At 40.7% G+C, this 20,987-nt stretch overlaps 1 protein-coding gene across 4 annotated transcripts; it reads left to right on the top strand.

Moving 5' to 3' along the window:
* The first annotated feature begins 856 nt into the window (after nucleotides 1-856).
* Nucleotides 857-20,011, top strand: Tnfsf10 (TNF superfamily member 10). Of its 4 annotated transcripts, XM_078043647.1 has the most exons (6): nucleotides 5,120-5,351; nucleotides 9,718-9,977; nucleotides 10,089-10,226; nucleotides 13,288-13,330; nucleotides 16,807-16,908; nucleotides 18,606-20,011. In XM_078043647.1, the coding sequence occupies exons 3-6, from the start codon at nucleotides 10,089-10,091 to the stop codon at nucleotides 19,052-19,054; spliced, it is 732 nt and encodes a 243-aa protein (XP_077899773.1). In that variant the 5' UTR covers nucleotides 5,120-5,351; nucleotides 9,718-9,977; the 3' UTR covers nucleotides 19,055-20,011. The 4 variants fall into 4 exon arrangements, with proteins under 4 accessions (XP_005332520.3, XP_077899772.1, XP_077899774.1 ...); XM_005332463.5 differs by lacking the exons at nucleotides 5,120-5,351; nucleotides 9,718-9,977 and adding an exon at nucleotides 857-1,381; XM_078043646.1 differs by lacking the exons at nucleotides 5,120-5,351; nucleotides 9,718-9,977 and adding an exon at nucleotides 1,751-1,974.
* Nucleotides 20,012-20,987: the final 976 nt, after the last annotated feature.

Below are 20,987 nucleotides of genomic sequence, written 5' to 3'. Positions count from 1 at the left end.
TCAAGTATTTTGTCACAGCAATGGAAAACTGACTAACACAGGTTACAAAGGATTTCTTGGAGTGTTTGGTGAAAATACAAATTCTTAGGTTCAATGCCAGAAACTCTGATTCAGTGGGTCTAGAATAGGTCATGAAATGCTAACAAAATATAGGGACTACATATAGCATGGTCAGCATATGGTACCTACTAGCTCCAGATGTGGGACTGGTTCTACATTTAAGGGTAAATAATGGCATAACCCTGAGCGGGGGTTCCCTGAGTCTCCATTTCCATTTTGGAAAACATCAGTGCATTTTTCCCCCTCTAACTTCTGGGTATGTCAGCTATTTCCTCCCTCTCCAGTTTGACTCAGTAGATATTACCTTGTTAGGGTGTTGGGGTGCGGGAAAGAGACGAGAATTTGTTTCAGAATGTTTGCAAAAGGAAAGACATGTTATTTAGATTCTGCCATTCAAAATAGGGTTATGCAGAAATATCGTTGCTATGAAAGGATTGCATTTTTCTTTATTCACTCTGGCACAAACCCTCTTCTACACCTCAGGTAACAGAAGGGAAGCCAGTTATGGAAGTTTCAAGTCATAAGAATTCTCCTATCATTTAGAAAGATAGCGCTTCTGCTAATGGCAGCCAGGGTGAAAGGCTTAGGGCTCTATAATTGAATGAGGATGTAATAGGAAAAATAAAATAAAACCCCAGCCATCTTCAGCTGAGGGGGATTGTAGAAAGAAGGAAAGCAAGAAAGAGAAGAGGGCAAAGGGAGTTGAGGACAGAGAAGGGCACAGTATATTGGGCAGGGTATTGCTCTCCCTTCTCCCCGTTACCACCATGATGCAAGCTTTATCACATTGCTCTGTTCTAGCCTCAGAGGAATGAGGGTAGAACAGAGGGCAGGTTCAAGGGATGTGAGGTGGAATCCAGGCAGCAATACTTTTTTTTAACAGATTTCCTGGTGATTTTTTTTTTCTTTTTTCCCTGTGCTGAGGATTGAACTCATACCCTTGCACATTGAATTTTTTTTTTTTAATGCATTCACCAACTTGATACCTGACATAGTTATAGAATGGGGAAAGCCTTTGGGACTTTTACTTCTGCTCCTGCTGGCTTCCCTAGTAGTGTTCTGTGAACTTCATCGTCGTGTTGACAGAAATGAAACTAAAACGAACGAACTCCACCCCTGTGGTTTTTGTTTCCTCGTAGTAGCCTGCTGCTGCCTGGCTGACATGGGAAGATCAGACCCTCACAGGATCATGGCCATGATGCAGACCGTGGCGGGCTCCAGTCCCGGGCAGTCCTGCGTGCTGATTCTGATCTTCACAGTGCTCCTGCAGTCCCTGTGTGTGGCTGTGACTTACATCTACTTCACCAATGAGCTGAAGCAGGTCAGTAAAAAAGGCAAATCTCAGCAACTGTCAGGTGGCCCTCCTCTCTGCCTCTCAGCTCACTGCTCCTTGAAAACTTTACTATGGAAGAAAATCTCTTTCTGTGTGCAGATTCTAACTACTAATGTTTATCATTCCTAAGGACTTCATGGAGGTATAGGTTCAGCAGACTGTGCAAAAACAAGCTCAGTTACAGAACTGGCTCTACCAGTTACTAGCAGATGCAGGGAACAAAACTCCTAAGGGTTTTTGTTGTTGTTGTCTAGTTTTATATGCATTTGCTTTTTTAAAATTGATACCATTCTGCAGTGCTTCCTGCGAAATACTTGAATTCCTGTGGGTGAGGGCATCAGAGCAGAGGCTGCATCTGCTTCTGACACCTCTGCAGCCTGGCATATGGCTCCCATGTAGGTGCTCTCTAAATACAGGCTATATAAGTGAACAACCATCACAAACATGGTGAGAGCCTTTAAGAGACAGACAGCAAAAAGAGAGTTGGGGCTCAACCTAAACCCAACAACTAAACCCTTAATGAGGTTCCAGCTGAGGTTAATTCCAGTGGACCATAGACAGACATGGGAAAACATTCAGAGGTGAGCCTTGCACAAATACCTATGTACTGTTTGCCTATGCGCAGATTTCATGCCAGCCTCTCTCTCCCACTCCTTTTGTTGTTGTTGATGTTTAATATTTTAAGTTAGTAGGTAGAATTTCTTCACATAGATAAGCCAGACTTTTAAAAGTTAGCAGGTAGAATAATCTGCATCTGAGCTAAAATCAGAACCAATGTCAGGTTTCTCATTACTCCAAGAACAAGTGAGGGGTGGAGGAAAACTTCCTTGAAGTGCATTTTGGCTTCAGAACTATGGCATTTCTGTGTTGACAATAACGAGTGTGAATACAAAGGACTGGCTTTCTGCCTACTCCGGTGCACAGATGTGTCATGGGTAAAGTCTGTAACAGAGAGACTAATAGACTCAGTATTTGACTATTCATGAGAAAATAGTTGAAAATACAAATGTCACTTTATGCTCAGGATAGTCCAGGTGAAAAACAGGTATGAATACAAAGAAAAAGACTTAGTGTCACTTTAGTTTATGATTTTTCAACTATCTAAAACTTTTGAAACTGTGAATGTAAAATAAACCAACCATAAATGCCAACTCAAATAAACCAAGTCAGTTTTTAATTTCTCATGTATATTTTGACAAATTCTATATAATATAATAGAGAATTGAGAGCTGCATGAAATTTTGGATACCTCCCCCCCAGTCCCATCCTCATTTTATAGATGAGGAAAGCAGGTCCCCCTCGACACACACACACGAGATATGTATTACCCAAGCTTACACGGGACGAGCTAGCACCAGGACTGTGAATGCCTAACTAATGCTCTTCCTTCCACAGCAGCATACCCACGGTCAAAACTGTGCAACTCATGATGTACATCCTGCAACACCAAATCTGCTGGTGACTAGGAAATGCAAGGCTGAGTCCCAGACAAATATAAATGCATAAAAGCTATAGAGTGCTTTCTAATTGTCTGTTAGGGAAATGCAGTTTGTATACCCTATGGAGTGTAAATTTGGTTATCTTAGTTGGTTGGGAATTTTTCCTTTGGAAATGGAAGAAGTAGATTCTTTTTTGTAAGTCATTATGAAAATTACATTGACCATTTGTGAGAAATAGAAAATCTGGTGGTCCATTTTCAGAATATAGTATTTAGCCTTAAATGTAAGATTGGGATGTAAGAAATGCCTACAGAGGGGAAATAGAGCAGAATGGAAAGTTACACAATAGCACCTTAGGCTATGGATTTCTTGAAATAACCCTTTCCTTTGCCCGCTCCAATTTTAAAATTAGCCAATTGCAGAGATTGTAACCCCAGGCTCTTCCTATCAGAGCAAGGGGCAGTATTGCACTGGGGATAAAAACAGGTAGTCAGCTCACTCATGTGCACTTGCTTGGCAGACTTTGTTCAGTAGCACACCCTTCTGCAGAACATTTTGCCTTATGAAGCTACTTCTGAATATGTGTCTGATTCCTCATGACACCCTAGGATTTCTAACACATTAGATGACCTGTAAAGAAGGCTTTATTGGAGGGCATGTTGAAGAGTTTGTGTATTTCTAGGAAAATAGATATTACTATAATCATACTTTTAGTTTTAAGTCCACATAAGAGACTGGAAAGCTGCTACCCATGTTTATACAGCCCGATTCACAATAGTCAAACTATGGAAACAGCCTAGCTGTCCATCAATCAGTGAATGGATACAGAATATGTGGTACACAGACACAATGGAATTTTATTTAGCTATACATAAGAAGGAAATTATGTCATTTGCAGGATAAATAGAACTTGAGAGCATTATGTTAAGCAAAATGAACCAGAAGGTCAAGGGTCATGTTTTCTCTCATAGAAGCTAGAGAGAGGAAAAAAAGAAAAGAAAGATGGGGGGTACCTCATGAAAATTGAAGGAAGAGCATTAAAAGTAGAAAAAGAGACTAGTGAAAGGGAGAAGGGGAGGGAAAAGAGAAATACTGAGGAATGATATTTGCCAAATTATATTGTTATATTTGTGTGCGTGCATGAATCGCACCATTATGTATAATTATAATACACCAATAAAAAATATTGGAAAAAAGAGACCAGAATGCTGCTACGTGTACTGATCTGAAGCCAGTATTTGAAGCCCTTTGTTAACTTTATAGTATAAAAAAAGTGAAGCTCTTTCTCCATAAACAAGCGGCTCTATCAGTTATACACATCATAAATTGATCTGCTTATTTAAGACTGAATGGATCCTCCGAAAAGCTGATTTATGCAGTTGCCTGTGTATAAAATCAAGTTTTTAAAACTTCTACTTAAAAAAATGGAAATTTCAAATAAAGCTTAACATCTCCCCACTTATGCATATTTTTCTTGACTGCATAGTTACATGAGCATACACATGCATAAGAATTAATTGAGAGTAGCACTATAAAAGGAGAATTAACAGATATTGAACAATTATTGCATGCCAGAAACTTTGATAATTATTACACTGTGTCATACTCATAACCATCTTATAAAAATCAGTAAAATTATACCATTTTATAAGTGAACAAACTAAAGCTTAGGGAAATTAGGTAATTTTTTTTCAAGATGACAAAGTTAGTGAAGATAAAGCCTAACTTTTGAAACTGGCTATTAAGCAAGTGCTCAATAAATTTAGCCATAATAATTTCTGTTGAAAGATTTTTTTGAAGATACCACCATCTTCATCAGGAATTTTTCCAAGGGGAAATAAATCTGAGTTTTCTTGAGAATCTGTGCAGAATTTGAAAATGCGTATTCTGCATAAGCAGCAATTTCCTAAGACAGATTACAGGTTTCTACCTTTGAGAATTCGCAGAAGATTCAGTAACCAAGGTCTATAGGATGGCGCATGTGTCAAAGAAGGCCCAGTAACATTGACTTGGACCATCACAAGAAGCCTGTAATCAGTGAGTAGGAGGCATGTATGGAAACTCCAAAGTCTGTGTCATTCTGTGAAAGTTTCATGGCAAGGAAATGGCCCATCACTCTGACATCATAGACGGGGAGGGAAAAGAGGATCCTTCTCTATAGATCCCTGTGGGAAGCCATTCTCGCACGTGATTGGGCATCTCCTGGATTGGGTGTGAGGTGTTCTGGCCAAACTGTCGGAGCTATCCCCACCCTCTCCAGGTGTGAGAGCCTGTCCATGTGGGGGTGTGACTGACCACTGACCCTGAGACCAATCACTGACCCTGACCTTGGAATGCTGCCCCCCTCGACCTTCATTGGATGGAATTTTCCCCTGAATTTCTTGTTCCCCAATAAAAGGCCACTCCCTGGCGTGTGCTCTCTCTCTCCTGCTAGTCCTAAGTAAGCCTTGCTGCCCCACCGAGTGGTTTGAGGTGAGAGCCAGAGGGGAGAGCCGTCTCGGACCTGGTCATAGGAAAAGGTAACTGAGTCTGTGTGTGTTTATTTTGATCTCACTAGTTAACTTCTATGCCACGAACCTCTTTAATGAAACCAGCGTGCTGGTCGCCTGGTGGAGATCCCCATAAATGATTCTTTATGCTATTTGTGGTTTGCCAAAAATGATGATCAGAGACTAATGTTTGAGGAGCAGGGAGGGCCAAAGCTGTCAACTTAAAATCTCTGTGACAGCACAGGAATCTACCTTCCTGATCTTAAGCCCCACCAGGACTGGTTGGCCCTGGCCTAGGCAGCTGCCATGTTGTGACTGCACCAAAGCAGTCACCATGGAAATCCACTTCTCAGAACCAAGGGCTTCTGGAGCTAAAGAACAGGAATTGGTACAAAGCTGTGCCTCAAGGGGCCACAGGAATGAAACCTGAACTCCTGCATCCCCCAGCCACAACACCCACATGTGGTTATCTAAAGAACAGTCCAGTCTGCAGTGAGCTGCAGGAAGCTCATACTTCGAGACAGAAAGGATGTGGGAGGGAAAAGGAGGGCAAGAGACATCTGATTAATTGTTGTTGGACTCACCACAGCACAAACTTGCCACTCAGTCACTAGAACAGGCCAAGACCTGCAAAAGTACAACCAAACATCATGATACAAGGAATACATGAGGATGAGGAAGGTGGTGAAGCATCCTCTCTGGATTTTTTTTTTCAAAATCCAATATTTATGTATAAAAATGTCTAGAAAGACAAAAACCAACATGTTGATAAGTATGCTCTCTAGATAGGAGGGTAAGAGGTGCCCTCCATTTTATTTTTCAGGATATTATACATTTTCTGTAGTGAATCTCATAAGAGAATATATGCTACCATGTGTGGTTTTCATGCAAATTTAAAGAATGTGATATTTGTGTATAGTCTTTGGTAGGACACTTGGGGATTGAACCCAGAGGTAATCTACCACTAAGCTATAGCCCTAGTCCTTCTTTTTTTTTTTTTTTAATTGCTGAGGCTTGCCTCAATCTTTCAATGCTCCTGCCTCCACTCTCCAAGTTGCTGGGTTTACAGGTGTGCATTGCCATGCCCAATTTGGATATTAAGAGAAAACAACTATATGCAAAAATTGTATGCAGGCAGTCTGATAACCCTGTAAACAAGAGAGAGCATCCAAAGGTTAACTATGGGGTGGGGTTGTGGATGTTTTTAGTGTTTGCCTGTTTGTTCTGTTTTATTTATTTTTACTTTGGGGGAGTATTTTGTTTTCCATTTATACTTTCAAAACATGTTCTTTACTTTTCTATGTTTCTCTGGCTGCCAGTGTATTTTGCTAGTGTCTAGGCTGCATTTACTTTTGAGCCATAAGTAACACGAGCTTGTCAATCTCCCAGGACCTTACTCAGTTTTCACAGTTCCCCCTTCCACCTCCTGACAGATTTTCTAGAAAACCCAAGAGGTATCACAGGCACTCACTCACACTTGGCATTAGCCTGAACTGGCCTCTGCTGTTTGGGTTGTATTTCCACCCTTCTCAAATTCTACTTAGGGTCATAGGTTGCTGCTAACCCCTGTCAGGATGCTGGCCTGACTCAGAGGCAGCCAACTCTGCCCCTCCCTGTCTGTCAACACTCTTTCCTGTTGAAATAGCCTGCAGTTTCTGGGAAGTAAGGAGCAAAGTGCTCCCTCCCTTCTTGTCAGGCACACCTTTGTACACCAACAAGTTACCAATGTTTGTGAGCCTGCTCATTGGGTTTCATAAAACCAAAGCCTAGCCGAACTTCTTCAAAACGGCTGGCTGCAATGAGACAGTGACCAGAAAAATTTGCTTTTCCTATAACCGTCTTCATCCTGTAGCTCATTCCAGCTCTTCCCTCTTCCTCCCTGATCCCTGTCCCCCATTTGCTAGACATGGTCTCCTGCTTCTGTCACCAAAAGCTTGGTCCTCGTCCCTGATGTCAATATAATAAGGAGGACACAGTTTTGAGAAAATGGAAAAAGAAATTTTATTGCTTTGCTAGCAAAGGAGAAACACAGGGGATTCCTGTACCAGAGTCTGTGAGTCTGACCAGAGGGCTTTTAAAGAGGTAATTCAAAAGCTGCATTTCAGGCGTGCTTGGTTGGGGGGCTATAATCTACTTGTGGCCCTGAGAAGTAGCCATTTCTTAGATCTTCTGGCACCATCCTGAAGTCTGAATTAGTTTATTCCTGTGGTATGGGTTTGCTCAAGGACAGATAACAGCCTAGGATGGGGAAAAGGGTAATCTTGCTTCTCCCAACGTTAGGGTCATTGAGAGGAAGAGGAAGAAGAGAAATCGGGGGAAAATGTCAGTTTTAAAATCAGCCACAGTAGCAGAGCAGCAAAAGTCATGTCCAAAGCACAAAGTGGTCCCCTGTTAACGCTTCTGAGCCATATGTGACCAAATTCCTTCTCTGAAAGGCTATTCAACTCCTAAGGTATTTGGAGAGGCAACTTGTTGTTCCCAATAGAGGTGTATGGGTTGGGCAGGTGTGAGGTAGGCTGCCTAATTCCTTCCCCAGACACATTCCACCACTCAGGTGGGTCCAGGTGGCCATCCTCAACTGCATTTATGAGATTCTTCTGCTCTTTTGTTGTTGTTGTTTGTGGTTATTTCATTGGCTACTATTGTGTATTAAGTAAGGTAACCAAAAACACCTTTATTTTTTTACAAGTTCCTTTTTTCTTTTTCCAAGATAATCATGATTAACTTAAAAAAAATGGTTATACAACACATCTTCAAAGCATTTCCCTATAACAGGAAACTTGAGAAAATCCAAAAGATTAAAACAATTCTATTGTGCTGTCATTATATAACAAAACTGAAACTAGCATAAGTCAAGGAAATTCATTCCTACTTCAGGTTCTTCTCCTCCAGGAACCAATATTATTATTTTTTTTAGCAAAATCTGAGCTAATATTGAGTGATCCTTGTTCCTTCTGGTGTGATTCCAGCACAGTGTTGACAAAGTCATTAAATCCAAGAAGTGTACCCATCATTTCCTTATTACTTTTGATCACAATGTAATTTTTTTAAAGAGAGAGAGAGAGAATTTTTAATAATTATTTGTCAGTTTTCGGTGGACACAACATCTTCATTTTATTTTTATGTGCTGCTGAGGATCGAACCCAGCGGCCTGCGCATACCAGGCAAGCCTGTTACTGCTTGAGTCACATCCCCAGACCACAATGTAAATTTTTGATCCTGCACACCTGTCCACAAGCTCTAGGAGCAACAGCTGTGGTGGTTGGGTTGGTAGTAGCATTAACCACCATGACTAAGCTGGAAGTGGCCAGCCCAAAGTTCTATTCTTAGAGGTTTTTTTTTAAAAAAAAAAAAAAAAAAGAAAAGAAAAGAAAAAAGAAAGAAAGAAAGAAAGACAGGAGGCTGAGGCAGGAGGATCGCAGGTTCAAGGCCAGCCTCAGCAACTTAGTGAAGCCCTAAGCAAAAGGGCTCAAAATAATAAATTAAAAGGAATGGGCATGTGTCTCAGTGGTTAAGCCCTCCTGGGTTCAATCCCTGGTACCAAAATATAAAATAAAATAAAAATAAAGAAAGAAAATTGAAAAAATAAACGTTTGTTTAAAAGTAAAGTGTTCTGCGCTAGGGAATGTGGAAGGAATTTATTAACTCAAATCTGTACCTTTACACTTGAGCGACCTTTATCAAAAATCCAAGGGGTACATGGCTGAGTCATAAACAGGAAGTTTTGCTTAAAATGAGATTGTTTTATGCATAAATTAAAAGATTGTCATTAAATTTGATTGCTCCTTCAAGCATTGCAGTAAACTAACTTCAAATAACAGATAAAAATAATTATTTTCCCATTTATTTCCCCAGATAAAGGTAACTCAACTAATTTTTTACATGGAAATAACATCTCTTAAATTTCAATTGTTAGGAAAATAAAATCAAAAGGGAAAGAAGGAAATAAAAAGAAAAACTTCTGTTTTTCTTAATCAGATAACAGCCTGGAATGTTCTGGATGGTTGGTGTGTGGGTGTGTGTGTATGTGTGTGTGTGTGTGTGTGTGAGTGACATCTAGCAAGGATTTGTTGACAAGGGTGAGGACTTTGTTGACAATGATCGGCTGTATAAATATTTACTCTCAATCAGAAGAAACAGCAAAACTTCAGATGGTATTTCAAGTCTCTGCAGACAAGTCCCTCACTAATGTAAACATCTAATGAGGCACCATGGAGATTTCTGGAACAGGTCCAGACAGTGCCATCTAGACTAGCAGAAATCACATCATGAACAGAATCTCCTCAGCCACCTGGGTTCTAATTAAGAAAAAGGGGATTGCCCATACATCAAAGGGTCTAATTTTTATTTAGGATGCTGGGATTTGAACTGACCTCCCCACCTATTCTGTATCTAGGTGGCTTTCCAAGTTTAGAATGAGATCCAACCACAACAGAGCTGGAAGGGACCCGAGACATCACCATGATCAAAGCTCTGCTTAGCAGCACCTAGGGAAGAGAGGAAGCACGGTGGAGAGACAACACAGCTGCTTAAAGATGAGGTCAGGGACGGCACCAGGACCCAGGATGTCTGATATGTGTCACAACCTTTCCCCCTATATTCAACTGCTTGCTTTTAGCCAAAGAGCAAAGGACAGCAGGCCTACTTTTATCCAAGGTGCTGTAACTTCTCTGAATCCGCCATCAGTTTCCATTGTTTTAACTTCCAGTTGGAGAAAGGCAGAAAGCTGTGGTGTATAACATTGTGGTATATTCCATTTCATCCCAGATGCAGGACAAGTACTTCCAAGGTGTCATTGCCTGTTTCTTAAAGGAAGATGACCGATTTTGGGACCCCACTGATGAAGATTCTATGAACAGCCCCTGCTGGCAAGGGAAGTGGCAACTCCGCCAGTTTGTCAGGAAGGTAGGTAACCTCCCTCACAGGTGCACAAGGTCAGAGGAGGAGGAATCCTTAAGCTATCAAGACTAGACTCTGCATTTTGCAAAAGAGGAAACTGAGGCCCAGAGTGTTTAAGTGATTTTTCCCCAGATTCACAGAACTAGGAAACACTGGCATAGCACAAAATGATAGGTCCTGGCTGATTTGTGGTACACCCCAGAGCCTCCTCCTCTAGTCTAAACTTTTAATCTCACTTGTGGAAACTGAGGCACAGACAAGAAAATATGTTCAAGGTCTTGCTGTGTGGTGTGATTTTTTTTTTTTTTTTTGGTCTTCATTCAGAAGATAAAGGAAGCCAAATAATGATGTTTTATATGCTTCCCACATTATTGCTCTCTAGAATTAAATACATATTTATTTATGCATGCACACAGTGATGAAGAAAGAAAGGAAGAGGGAAAAAGAGATACTTTAAGAACCAAAGGTGAAGATATCTCAGTTCACAGTTAAGTGACAAATTACAAAAATATACCTATTTATATAAGTTGCTTAAGAGACCTCTAGCAGAAATATTGTGTTAGCTAATAGTTAATTTTACTAAATGTGATTGATTTTATTTTTGGCAATGTGACTTCGATTGAATCAATTTCTTCCCTGGCTGCTCCCTTCTCTGTAAGATGACATTTAAAAATATTTGCTGAAAACATCAGATGAGAGCACAAATATCAAAACAAGCCCATGTATGCTATCATTGTTTAAAGACATACTGGGGAATTCCCAGGGTAGGAGGAGGATGTGTTTTAGACATGTTTGTAAAGTCCATTGTCTGGTGTACACTATCTAGGTGGGTTTCCAACTGTAGAATAAGATCCACACCACGTCAGAGCTGGAAGGGACCTCAGACAACATCACATGCAAAGCTCTGATTGGGAGCACAGGAGAAGAGAGGAAGCAGCGTGTTGAGAGACAAAGTCAAGTTCAGACATCACCACGATGCTATTTCCACAGGAAATGAAATTGCATCTCCACCTGGGTGGCCTAGGAACGCACCTGCTCTGTGCTCACCCTAGAAATGTGGCCTTGGCTGCCCCTCCCCAGGCAGTAGTACTGAGCAGCTGTGATTCCTTCACTTCAAACAGCAATGACTGCGGGGGCAGGGGCGGGCAAAAGGTAGAAAAAGCACCAGCTGTGGAAGGCTCCAGAGGAACCTCAGAAATGGAATTCCAAAGTCCCTGGGATCTGGAGGCTGGAGGGCAGGGCGAAACCCAGCAACAGGGAGAGTTGCAGAACTGTGGTAGACACCTGGAGACTGAGGAGTCTTCTGGAATGGGGAGCAGCAGTGGGGAGACAAGAGAATTTACATGTGGGTTTCTGCAACTCTCCCTCTCCCCTTCTTAGATTCTGATACCAACTAGAGTAGACAGAAGCTGGAGGAGGACATGGAAGGTGGGGGCCAGAGTGGGGAAAGAACTGCCCCTTATATCAGATGCATCACAACGGTTAAACATTTTATTTCCAGTAAGCAGCCAATGCCCATTTTGTGCATTATCTCATTGAATCCTTACCAGCAGCTCTCTGAGGAAGAAATCATGGTTCTATGTATATATAAAATCAAAATTTTATGCACACACACACACATAGATATTGTTTTGTGTTTTATTTGCTTTTGCTTTGCTTTTTGGTACCAGGGATTGAATCCAGAGGAGTGTAACCACTGAGCAACATCCCCAGCCTTTTTTTTTTTTTTTTTTTTTTTTTGAGACAGGGTCTAGCTAAATTGCTTTGGACCTCATTAAGTTACTGAGGCTGCCTCAGCCTCTGGAGCTGCTGGAATTACAGGTGTGCACCCCTGCACTGGGCCATATATATTTTTAAATAGATAAAGAAATTGAAGTTCAGATCAGCAAAGTAACTTGAGCAGACTCCCAGAACTAGTATTGGCAAGATTGGACTCAGGCTATGCAGCGACACTTGCAGTCCCTCATTTTGTTTCCCACACTGCGAGGCTGACCTTTCTCCCCTTCACTTGCTTCCCTCCCTCCTTCCCTTCCCTTCTGTCCCAGAATAAGAGAAGGAAAGAGCAAGAGTGAAAGAGAGAGACAAACAGAAACAGAGAGAGAGAGAGAGAATGCTCACTTCCCCTCATTCCCATCCCTACACCAGAGCCCACAGGACTGACTCCTAGCCCTATCCGGGTTAGGGCTGGAGGCAGAGGGAGAAGCACAGAGCCTCTGCTTTGGGGTGGGGGTACAGAGGAGGCAGGTTCCAGCAATTCCAAAATTAATGACAGTGATGAGGAAAGGAAGGCAGGGATGGCCCAAGCCCCTCAGGAGTGACTGAGCTGAATGAAGGGGGTCCAGAAGCCATGAGTGAGCCTAGCTGGGTTTTGCTTGTTAAATACAAAGGTTCAATTTTCACTTTCTTGCTGTTTTTCCCCATTGGTTAGCACAAAGAGGCAGCTTTACTAGCTGTTTAGTGAAACTATGGCAAATCAGCATGATATCTTTATGTACAGTATATCTTGACCACGTTTTCAGAAACGAGAGAATGACATGGTATTGCCAGACCATACCCTGGTGGGTGTGAATGTCTGTGGGCATCATGAGAGAGAAGTATTCATTACATTTTAAGATTTGGATCTGTCCAATAATTTCAAGTTGCTGGACTCTGTCATGCCGTGTTTTTATACACACACATGTGCCCCCCCAATAGAAAGTGATATGACATGATTATCACATGGGGCCTCATGGAGGCCTGGGGGACTTTAGGCTGTCCTGACTTGGCAGATGGCCTCTTTCCTCATGCACTGTTCCAAGTGTGACCTTTCAAAGACTTCATCCAGAAACAGAACTTTCTTGGGCAGAAGACCCTCCCTTCATCATTGCATAGGGACCACTATCTCATTATTCATCCCTGCCCTCGGCCCTCCCCATACAAACACTGAGTTCAATCAACAACTTAAAGCTAAGTTGGTATCTTATATAGAAATGTCCTTTTAGACACCAGCAAGAAGAGCCATAGGCATATTCTATAGCGGGTGAAAACTTGTAGAGAATTAACAAGCTTTATTCAATACTATTTGCAGATGATTTTGAGAACCTATGAGGAAACCATTCCTACAGTTGAAGGTAGTGATTTTTTTTGTTGTTGTTCTTCTAATTTGTCAAATTCATGACAAGGTAAATACCTTTCTGTTCTCCTCTTTGCTCCCATCTGCCCACCCACCTCTGGCCTGCTGCCCAGTGTCTCAAGCCACTTACTGACTCTATTTTAATCTTTGCATCAATAGCTGGAAAGTTCAGAACCAAATCTGTGGCCTACCTATAGCCAGAACTTTACTTCCTCTCAATTTTGTTTTTCCCATATGAATTTCCTTTTCACCTCAATTTCTTCACTTAACTGGTTTTTACCTTATGTTTTAAATAAGCCACCTTAAATCTTTTCTGAAACCTGGCAGGAAGTGAAGTAGATAAGATTCCCCCAAAGTTACCCATCTTCTCTGCATCTGACCATGAGCAAAAGCCCCTCCTGCATCCTGCCTCCCCTGAACATCCTTCTAGCCAACCGCAATCTTCATCCTGTGGTCTACCTTCCTGTTCATGATCAGCAGCCTTCTCTTGACCCAGCACTGTGGTAGCACATTCCCCAGCACTGTGGTAGCCCAGGCCAACTTCTTTACCCTTCCATCTGTCATCTTCCATCCCGGGCTCCTCCCTCTTCATCATGGATCATCTAACTGTCGCCTCTTTACAGAGGATTTTCCTCGCACCTGTCTAAGTAAGGTTCCCTACACTGTTATTTCTATCACACTCACCTTGTCCATCTCTTCTATTTTTATGTATTTTAAAACTGCTTGATGTCTGCTTCCCTACTGGGTTCAAGATCTGTAAAGACAGAATACATTTCTGTTTTCTTACCTCTCTATACCCTGCACCTAACTGTACACCTCAGGCCTAGTGATTCTGACTTCCCACCCAGCCCCTTTATTGTACTACTTTAAGTCCGTGTGTGTGTGTGTGTGTGTGTGTTGTTATTGTTGTTGTTGTTGAGGTAAATTCACAAAGCACACGGTTAACCATTTAAAAGTGGACCATTTAGTGTATTCACAGTGTGCCAACACCACCTCTCTATCCAAAATGTTCTTTCATCGTAGTTTTGGAATGAATAAATGAACATGTTGATAAAATGACTGAATTAAATTTGCAACTTCTTTGCATTTGTCTCACCATGTCCCCATTTTTCCATACGACCGGCCATACATGACTCAACACATATGCTAGCAATCTGGTGGAGAAGAAACTGTTTCTTAACCTCCCCATCATGTGGAAAGTCTCATTTTTCTTTATTAACTATGAATGACAAGGCCTGGTCCCGGGATCTAAGCATTCTTTCTGATCATCTCCCCAAAGGTAAAAGCAGTTGTCAGCATGTTGGACATGCCACCAGTTCTGATAAGGCTCACTGGATCCATGGGCTATAATAGGTGCACTACTCTTTTTAGTGTTGGAACAGTATTCTTTTTATTCACCCCAGTAAAGCATCCCTCCCTTCCCACCTTCGATGGATGGCATTGCATTTTCCTTTTGCACAATCTTCCTTTTCTTGTAAGGTTCTAAACCATGTACTTTCACTATGAATCACTAGGTGCTCTGCATGCCCATATGTATTGGTGACACCCAAATACACATATAAGCAAGTTTTCTCCTCTAGGAGATATTTGTTATAACCAGAAGGAAATTTCCTCTCTTAAAATTTCCTCTTTTAAAATTTGTTTTCAAATCTTTTTTTTCCCATATCCTTGCAATGACCTCAAATGCAAATCGAATTCAGATACTGAATATTTAAAAACATTGTGTTAAGGGTTAGGGGCAGGCAAGGCATCATGAATTATTTAACAGTCAAGGTCAAAGGTAAATGGACACATCAACCTTGAAAGCTGAGCACTCTTGAGTCTAATGTGTAATCGACTATGCATTTCCATGCTACATTTGGACTTCAGTATCATATAAATGGCCACCCATTCTGAATCATTTACAACTAATACCAGATAGATGGAAATGATTTTTGATTTGTTTTGTTTTGTTTTCTATTCATCCTCCTCTGTGAAATTTCAGCACTCCTATTGGCTCCCTCTTCTCCTAGCCTAAATCAAGGCCTACTGTGCTTGTCTCAGTTATAATTATCTGTTAACTTGCCTGCTAGCCTGCAGCCCTCTCACCTTCCCATCCATCAAACTTTACCATGACGTAAGGGGGCTTAAACTACAACGTATACCTCTTCATTTCCCAGGATACCTTTCAGGCTTCCCATGTCCTATTAAGTCAAGATCTTCAATTCTTGGATGCCTCATTCAAGCTTGCAACTGAACTCCTCCCAGGACCATGACCCGGGAATGCTTTGTACATCCTGCTCTGGGATTCTGTTCTGTTTCGCCAGAAATGTCTTCTCCCATCCCTGCAGCCTGCCCATCCTCACCCTGTTAGATATTGATCTTTGCATTATAACAGTTTCTTGCATTTCCTTGCTTATAATTCTTTTTGTCCTGGACAATGCCTGCCTGGCACAGGTGTGGTGGGCACTTTGGTTTATTTGAGTAAATGAAAGAAAAGACCTTAGCCCCATCTCCTCGACAAACCTTCCCCTGACCTCAGCTCTCAAATAACTAGGAGTCTTTCCTCTTCTACACACCTGTCACCCTTTATTTCTACTTCTCATAGGTAACTTTTCACTTTCTAATTCATATCTCTCATGAAATACTATTAAGTCCCTTGAGGACTCAGTCAATAGAATCAATGATTAATTCATGTAACCTTATACAGTGTAGTGCAGGGATAACCTGCCAATATTTGTTTGACGAAAGAATACAACTTATTGTAACAATCAATGTGAGCATATTTGGGAAGTTGGAGCTGATACTTTTAAAGAGAGTAGGATTTGAGAGATTTTTTTTAAGTCGCTCTCAAGTACTTTGGATGGTGGTCAATAAATCCTATTTGTTATGATCTCATGAATCAGCAACTTATATGTTCTTGGACTAAATCTTGGACCAGCATGTCAATTCCTATTTTTTTTTTTTTTGGTGGGAGTGAGGGGGGTTTGGGGATGACTATTTAGATACCAGTTTGTAGCATCTATGAACAATTGCTATTCCACTCCTTTAGCATGAGTAGTACCTAGCAAAGAGGAAAATACAATTGAGATGGAAAAAATATGTAACTCAAAGAGGAAATTTGCCAATATATGATTATTTGCACACTTTAAGTCATTCAGCATGATTATTAGAAGTCCAGAGTGTCTTTTTAATTTTTGTTTGTTTTTGTTTGTTTGTTGCCTTTTGTTGTATTCTACTTGGTCCTTGCCTCTGAGATGCTGATGAATTATAATTCACATTAGTGCTCATTCTTTCTGGCTAAAGTACTTTTCAAATCAAGAATAGTTGAAGTAGATTGACCATCCTACTAAAACATGGGCTGTCTTTTTATGAAACTCCTAGAATCAACTTTGGAAGCCCAATGTGCTTCCTGACTGACAGCACCTGTGAGCAGAACTTATTTGAGGACTAGTTTGATCAGTGCTGATGAGTCTTTGTCATTTTTTCTTTTAGAAAAACAAGCTATTTCTTCCCTAGAAAGAGAAAGAAGACCTCAGAGAGTAGCAGCTCACATAACAGGGACCACTCGGAGAAGCATTACATTCTTAGAACCAGGTAAGAAAAAACAACAAACATCCAATTTAGGGTTGGGATATACCTCAGTGGTAGAGCATGTGCCCAGCATGCATGAAGCCCTGGGTTTGATCCTAGCACTGAAAAATAACACCTGGCCTAAGGGTAGCCAATGGAAGCATTGTTCCAAGGAATTTAATTTGTCTAATTTCTACCTAAAATATTCATATGGCAATCTAGAAGATGCTTGTAATAATCAAGTTTCAGATTGACTATTTTCAGAAGCAAAATTACAGAAAAGAGCTCAATTACTGCTGCAACAAAACTGGCTTCAGGGAAAATATGAAGGGAAGAATTTTGTCTTTGAAATTTCTAGGCTTCCATTTTTTGCTATTCTTTACCTGTAAAGTGATATCCTCCCTCCCCTCCCCACCTTCAATGGCATTGCATTTTCCTTTTTTGCACGTGTGTCAAATCTTCCTTTTCTTATAAGGTTCTAAACCATGTACTTTCACTATGAATCATTAGGTGCTCTAGTTGAGTCATAGGACATTGCCAACATAAGAGCATATTTCATTCACAAAAATGTCAGTTCCATACAGTTTACCTAAATCCGGGTGCTACAGTTTACCTAAATATGTTAAGTCCAGTTTTTTCTATAGGACCGGGTGTCAATGTAATACCGTAGGAAGTGCATGGTTCTGACAGTATAAATACTAAAGTGTGAATACTCAGCTCTTCCTCACCTAGATATGTTTAGAGCAAATTATTTAAGCAAGTCAAGTTTCAATGTTTTCATATGCAAAATAGAGATCATCCTTAACTCATAAAGTGGTGAAGATTAATAGTAACCATGCAAACTGTCCAGCCTACTGTGAGTACTCAATAAGTAGTCACCATTTTTTTTTTTTTAGGAAAGATTTTATCCCAGAAAAAGAAATTTAAGAATCACTTAAGAGATGAAAAAGCTGTTTAGGAGAGTTGTTTATATTCCTCAGCAGTTGTCCCCTTGGTATTCCTAAAATCATGTTTTAGAAATGATTGACATGTGCTACCTACAAGTAAGATTTATTACAATGTTACTGTTTGTTATCTATCTACAAATTTGATAATTGTTTTAAGCTCTTAAAAAGCTAAATTTTGCAGTAATCAGGAAGATGAAACCAAAGTTTAAAAATGTCCATATTTTTTTTTATAGAGCTCTTTTTCACTCAAAATCTTTGAGAGTTAAAGATCCAGGGATCTGAGGATCTTTAAATATAGGCTCCTTTGTCCAAATTTGTGCCTTTCTCATTTTTTAAATTAAAAATGCCTTCTGCTTGGGTGGCATCTTTGACTTTGGAGAACTGTGAAAGACCAAGGAGGAACTTAAAAAGACCCACCAGCACAGGAAAGGAGGAAAGGGGGATTAAGACAGAAGCTCTGCTCAGGAGTAAAAACTGCCACCTGAGTGGATCATTCCCTGATCCAGAGCTGAGCGTGTCAGGTGTGGTATAAGAGGTAGATGAGCTACAGTAAGGCAGGGAACTTCCAGAACATCACAATGATGCAGGAACCTCCTGCTTCCTATATGACTAGAATTTATAATCCACATAATATTGAAGGGGCAAGAAATTCGGTATTAAATTGAAATCCATTGTAAACCCAGAAAAAATATCAGCTGTGCAGAGCTGCTGGGGAAGTCCTTCCTTTGCTATAATCTCTCTTCTGTTAACTCTCTGTCTCTCATCTTCATCCAGACTCCAAGAGTGAAAAGGCTTTGGGCCAGAAAATAAAATCCTGGGAGTCATCAAGGAAGGGACATTCATTCCTGAAAAATTTGCACTTGAGGAATGGAGAACTTGTCATCCATCAAACAGGTCTTTATTACATCTATTCCCAAACATACTTTCGATTTCAGGAAATTGAAGAAACTTCAGGAATACTTTCAAAAGATAGCAAAAAGAAAAGCAAACAGTTGGTACAGTATATTTACAAATGTACGGACTATCCTGACCCTATATTGCTGATGAAAAGTGCCAGAAACAGTTGTTGGTCCAAAGATTCTGAATATGGACTCTATTCCATCTATCAAGGGGGGATGTTTGAGCTTAAGGAAAATGACCGAATTTTTGTCTCTGTAACTAATGAACACTTGATTGACTTGGATCAAGAAGCCAGTTTTTTCGGGGTCTTTTTGATTGCTTAAATGATCGGCAGAGGAGCATCGTTTGAGCCCAGGAGTTAAAGATCATCCTGGGAAATTTAGCAAGTCTCCATCTCTGAAAAGAAGGTACACAAGGCAGCAGCTAAACCAGTGTCCTCTTGGAACAAATGGAAGCCTGGCTGCGTCCCAAATGTCCACTTTGGTTTCTCTGGTGTGGGGAGACTAGGAAGGATTATACGCAGGGCCACTGAGGGATCATGGCCCCGGCTGACACCTTGATTCAGACTTCTAGCTCTGAGGCCAGAAGAGAATGAATTCCTGTTGCTGAAAGCCACCCAAATTGAAACACCTTGTTCCAGCAGTTCTAGGAAGCTGACACAGCCTTTCATGCTTGTTCAAGAAATGTTGCCACTGACAATCATACAGATATGGATACACACACACACTCACACACACACACACACACACACACACATACATACCCTGGATTGAACCCAGGGGCGCTTACCACTGAGCCACATCCCCAGCCCTTTTTTTATATTTTATTTAGAGACAGGGTCTCACTAAATTACTGAGGCTGGCTTTGAACTCTCCATCCTCCTGCCTCAGCCTCTCAAGCCACTGGAATTACAGGTGTGCACCACTATACCTGGTCCCCAATCACCATATATTTTTTTCTAAAAGTTTTGAAGTTTGGCCTTCCTAGTTCCACAGTGTCATTCAACTTTAATTTAAATTCTATGGGATGTGATGTTGGAATTAAATGTTACCTTTTACCATACAAATATCCAGTTTTTCATCCCTTTTTTAATAGGCCACCCTTTTTCCCGAAGGTTTAATGTCTCTTCTTTCATATACCAAGATAGTATAGGTCTGTCTCTGTGTTCAATTTTTTTTCCCTATTGTTCTAATTGTCCATCTTGTACCCATGTCACCCCCTTTTCTGAAAATTTGTTGTAAAGTATATGTATATATAAAACATGAAATTTGTTAGTTTAATCCTTTCTCAGCGTGCAATTCAGTGGCCTTAATTATTTAAATTACTACTTAATTTCTCTAAATTTAACTATCTTAGGTACTCAAATAAGTGAAATTACACAAATTTTGTCATTTTATGTCTCATTTATTTCTATTAACATGTCTTCAAGATGCATCCATGTTTTAGCATTGTTGGAATTTCCTAGCTTCTTGAGGCTACAACTGAGTAGCCTTCAGTTAACGTAATAGAGAGTTTTGAAATCTGAGGCTAAAGAATGATGACCACAAAACTTTGGCAGCTAGAATGCAATGTCATTATGAAGAAGAGATTATTGGGGAAAAAAAAAAGCAGCCACTAGATACTGTGATGAGAATTGAGGGTCAGGATAACCTGATCTGGAAGCAACACTTCATTAGTGGCCACAACCCAGAGTGATAATTCCCAAAGTCTGAACCCCAACTGCAGTAGGGCTTTTAGACATAAGCAAGTTTGGATACTCCAGGCAAGGGTATTGGTGCAATTCTATTGGAGGCTTCGTCTTACATTCCTTATATGGGTACAAGTTTGTCAAAAGCCCAGGGGATTTCAGCCCAGAAAGCTTGGGGACTTTTACTGCACTAAACCTGGGGGTGGGGGGGCCTTTTGTCCCAGTTATTTTGTTTTCTGCTTCTGCTACTATAGTCACCTTGATACAGCTACCTGTCAGCTGCTGCAAGCATCTCTGATTAAATGCCAATAAGCAGAGCTATTGTGTGCCAATGTGTGAAACCACAGCCTGTCAGCTCTTAAGCTGCTAAAGTTTCTATTTTATTCTACCACAATACCACTAACTTGAAAGAATTGGTGGCAATGTAGATGGTATGGGCATTTTAAAAAAGACATATTGACCAATGGAACAGACTAGAGAACCCAAAATTAAATCCTCTATCTGGCTAATTCTCAACAATGGTGCCAAAAATTTACATTGGAGGAAGGCCAGCCTTTTAAACAAACAAT

Source organism: Ictidomys tridecemlineatus, chromosome 3, assembly GCF_052094955.1.
Source record: "Ictidomys tridecemlineatus isolate mIctTri1 chromosome 3, mIctTri1.hap1, whole genome shotgun sequence".
NCBI classification, from domain to species: domain Eukaryota; kingdom Metazoa; phylum Chordata; class Mammalia; order Rodentia; family Sciuridae; genus Ictidomys; species Ictidomys tridecemlineatus.
The sequence above is the reverse complement of the archived record's forward strand: the minus strand, read 5'-3'. Positions and strand labels throughout refer to the sequence as shown.

Bases quoted from the DNA above. Each gene is read 5' to 3' on its own strand.
- Tnfsf10 (XM_005332463.5), top strand. From the start codon at position 1,223: ATGGGAAGATCAGACCCTCACAGGATCATGGCCATGATGCAGACCGTG. The intron at 1,382-10,088 runs GTCAGTAAAAAA...ATTTCATCCCAG, and splicing joins TCACCAATGAGCTGAAGCAG to ATGCAGGACAAGTACTTCCA. The intron at 10,227-13,287 runs GTAGGTAACCTC...TACTATTTGCAG, and splicing joins TCCGCCAGTTTGTCAGGAAG to ATGATTTTGAGAACCTATGA.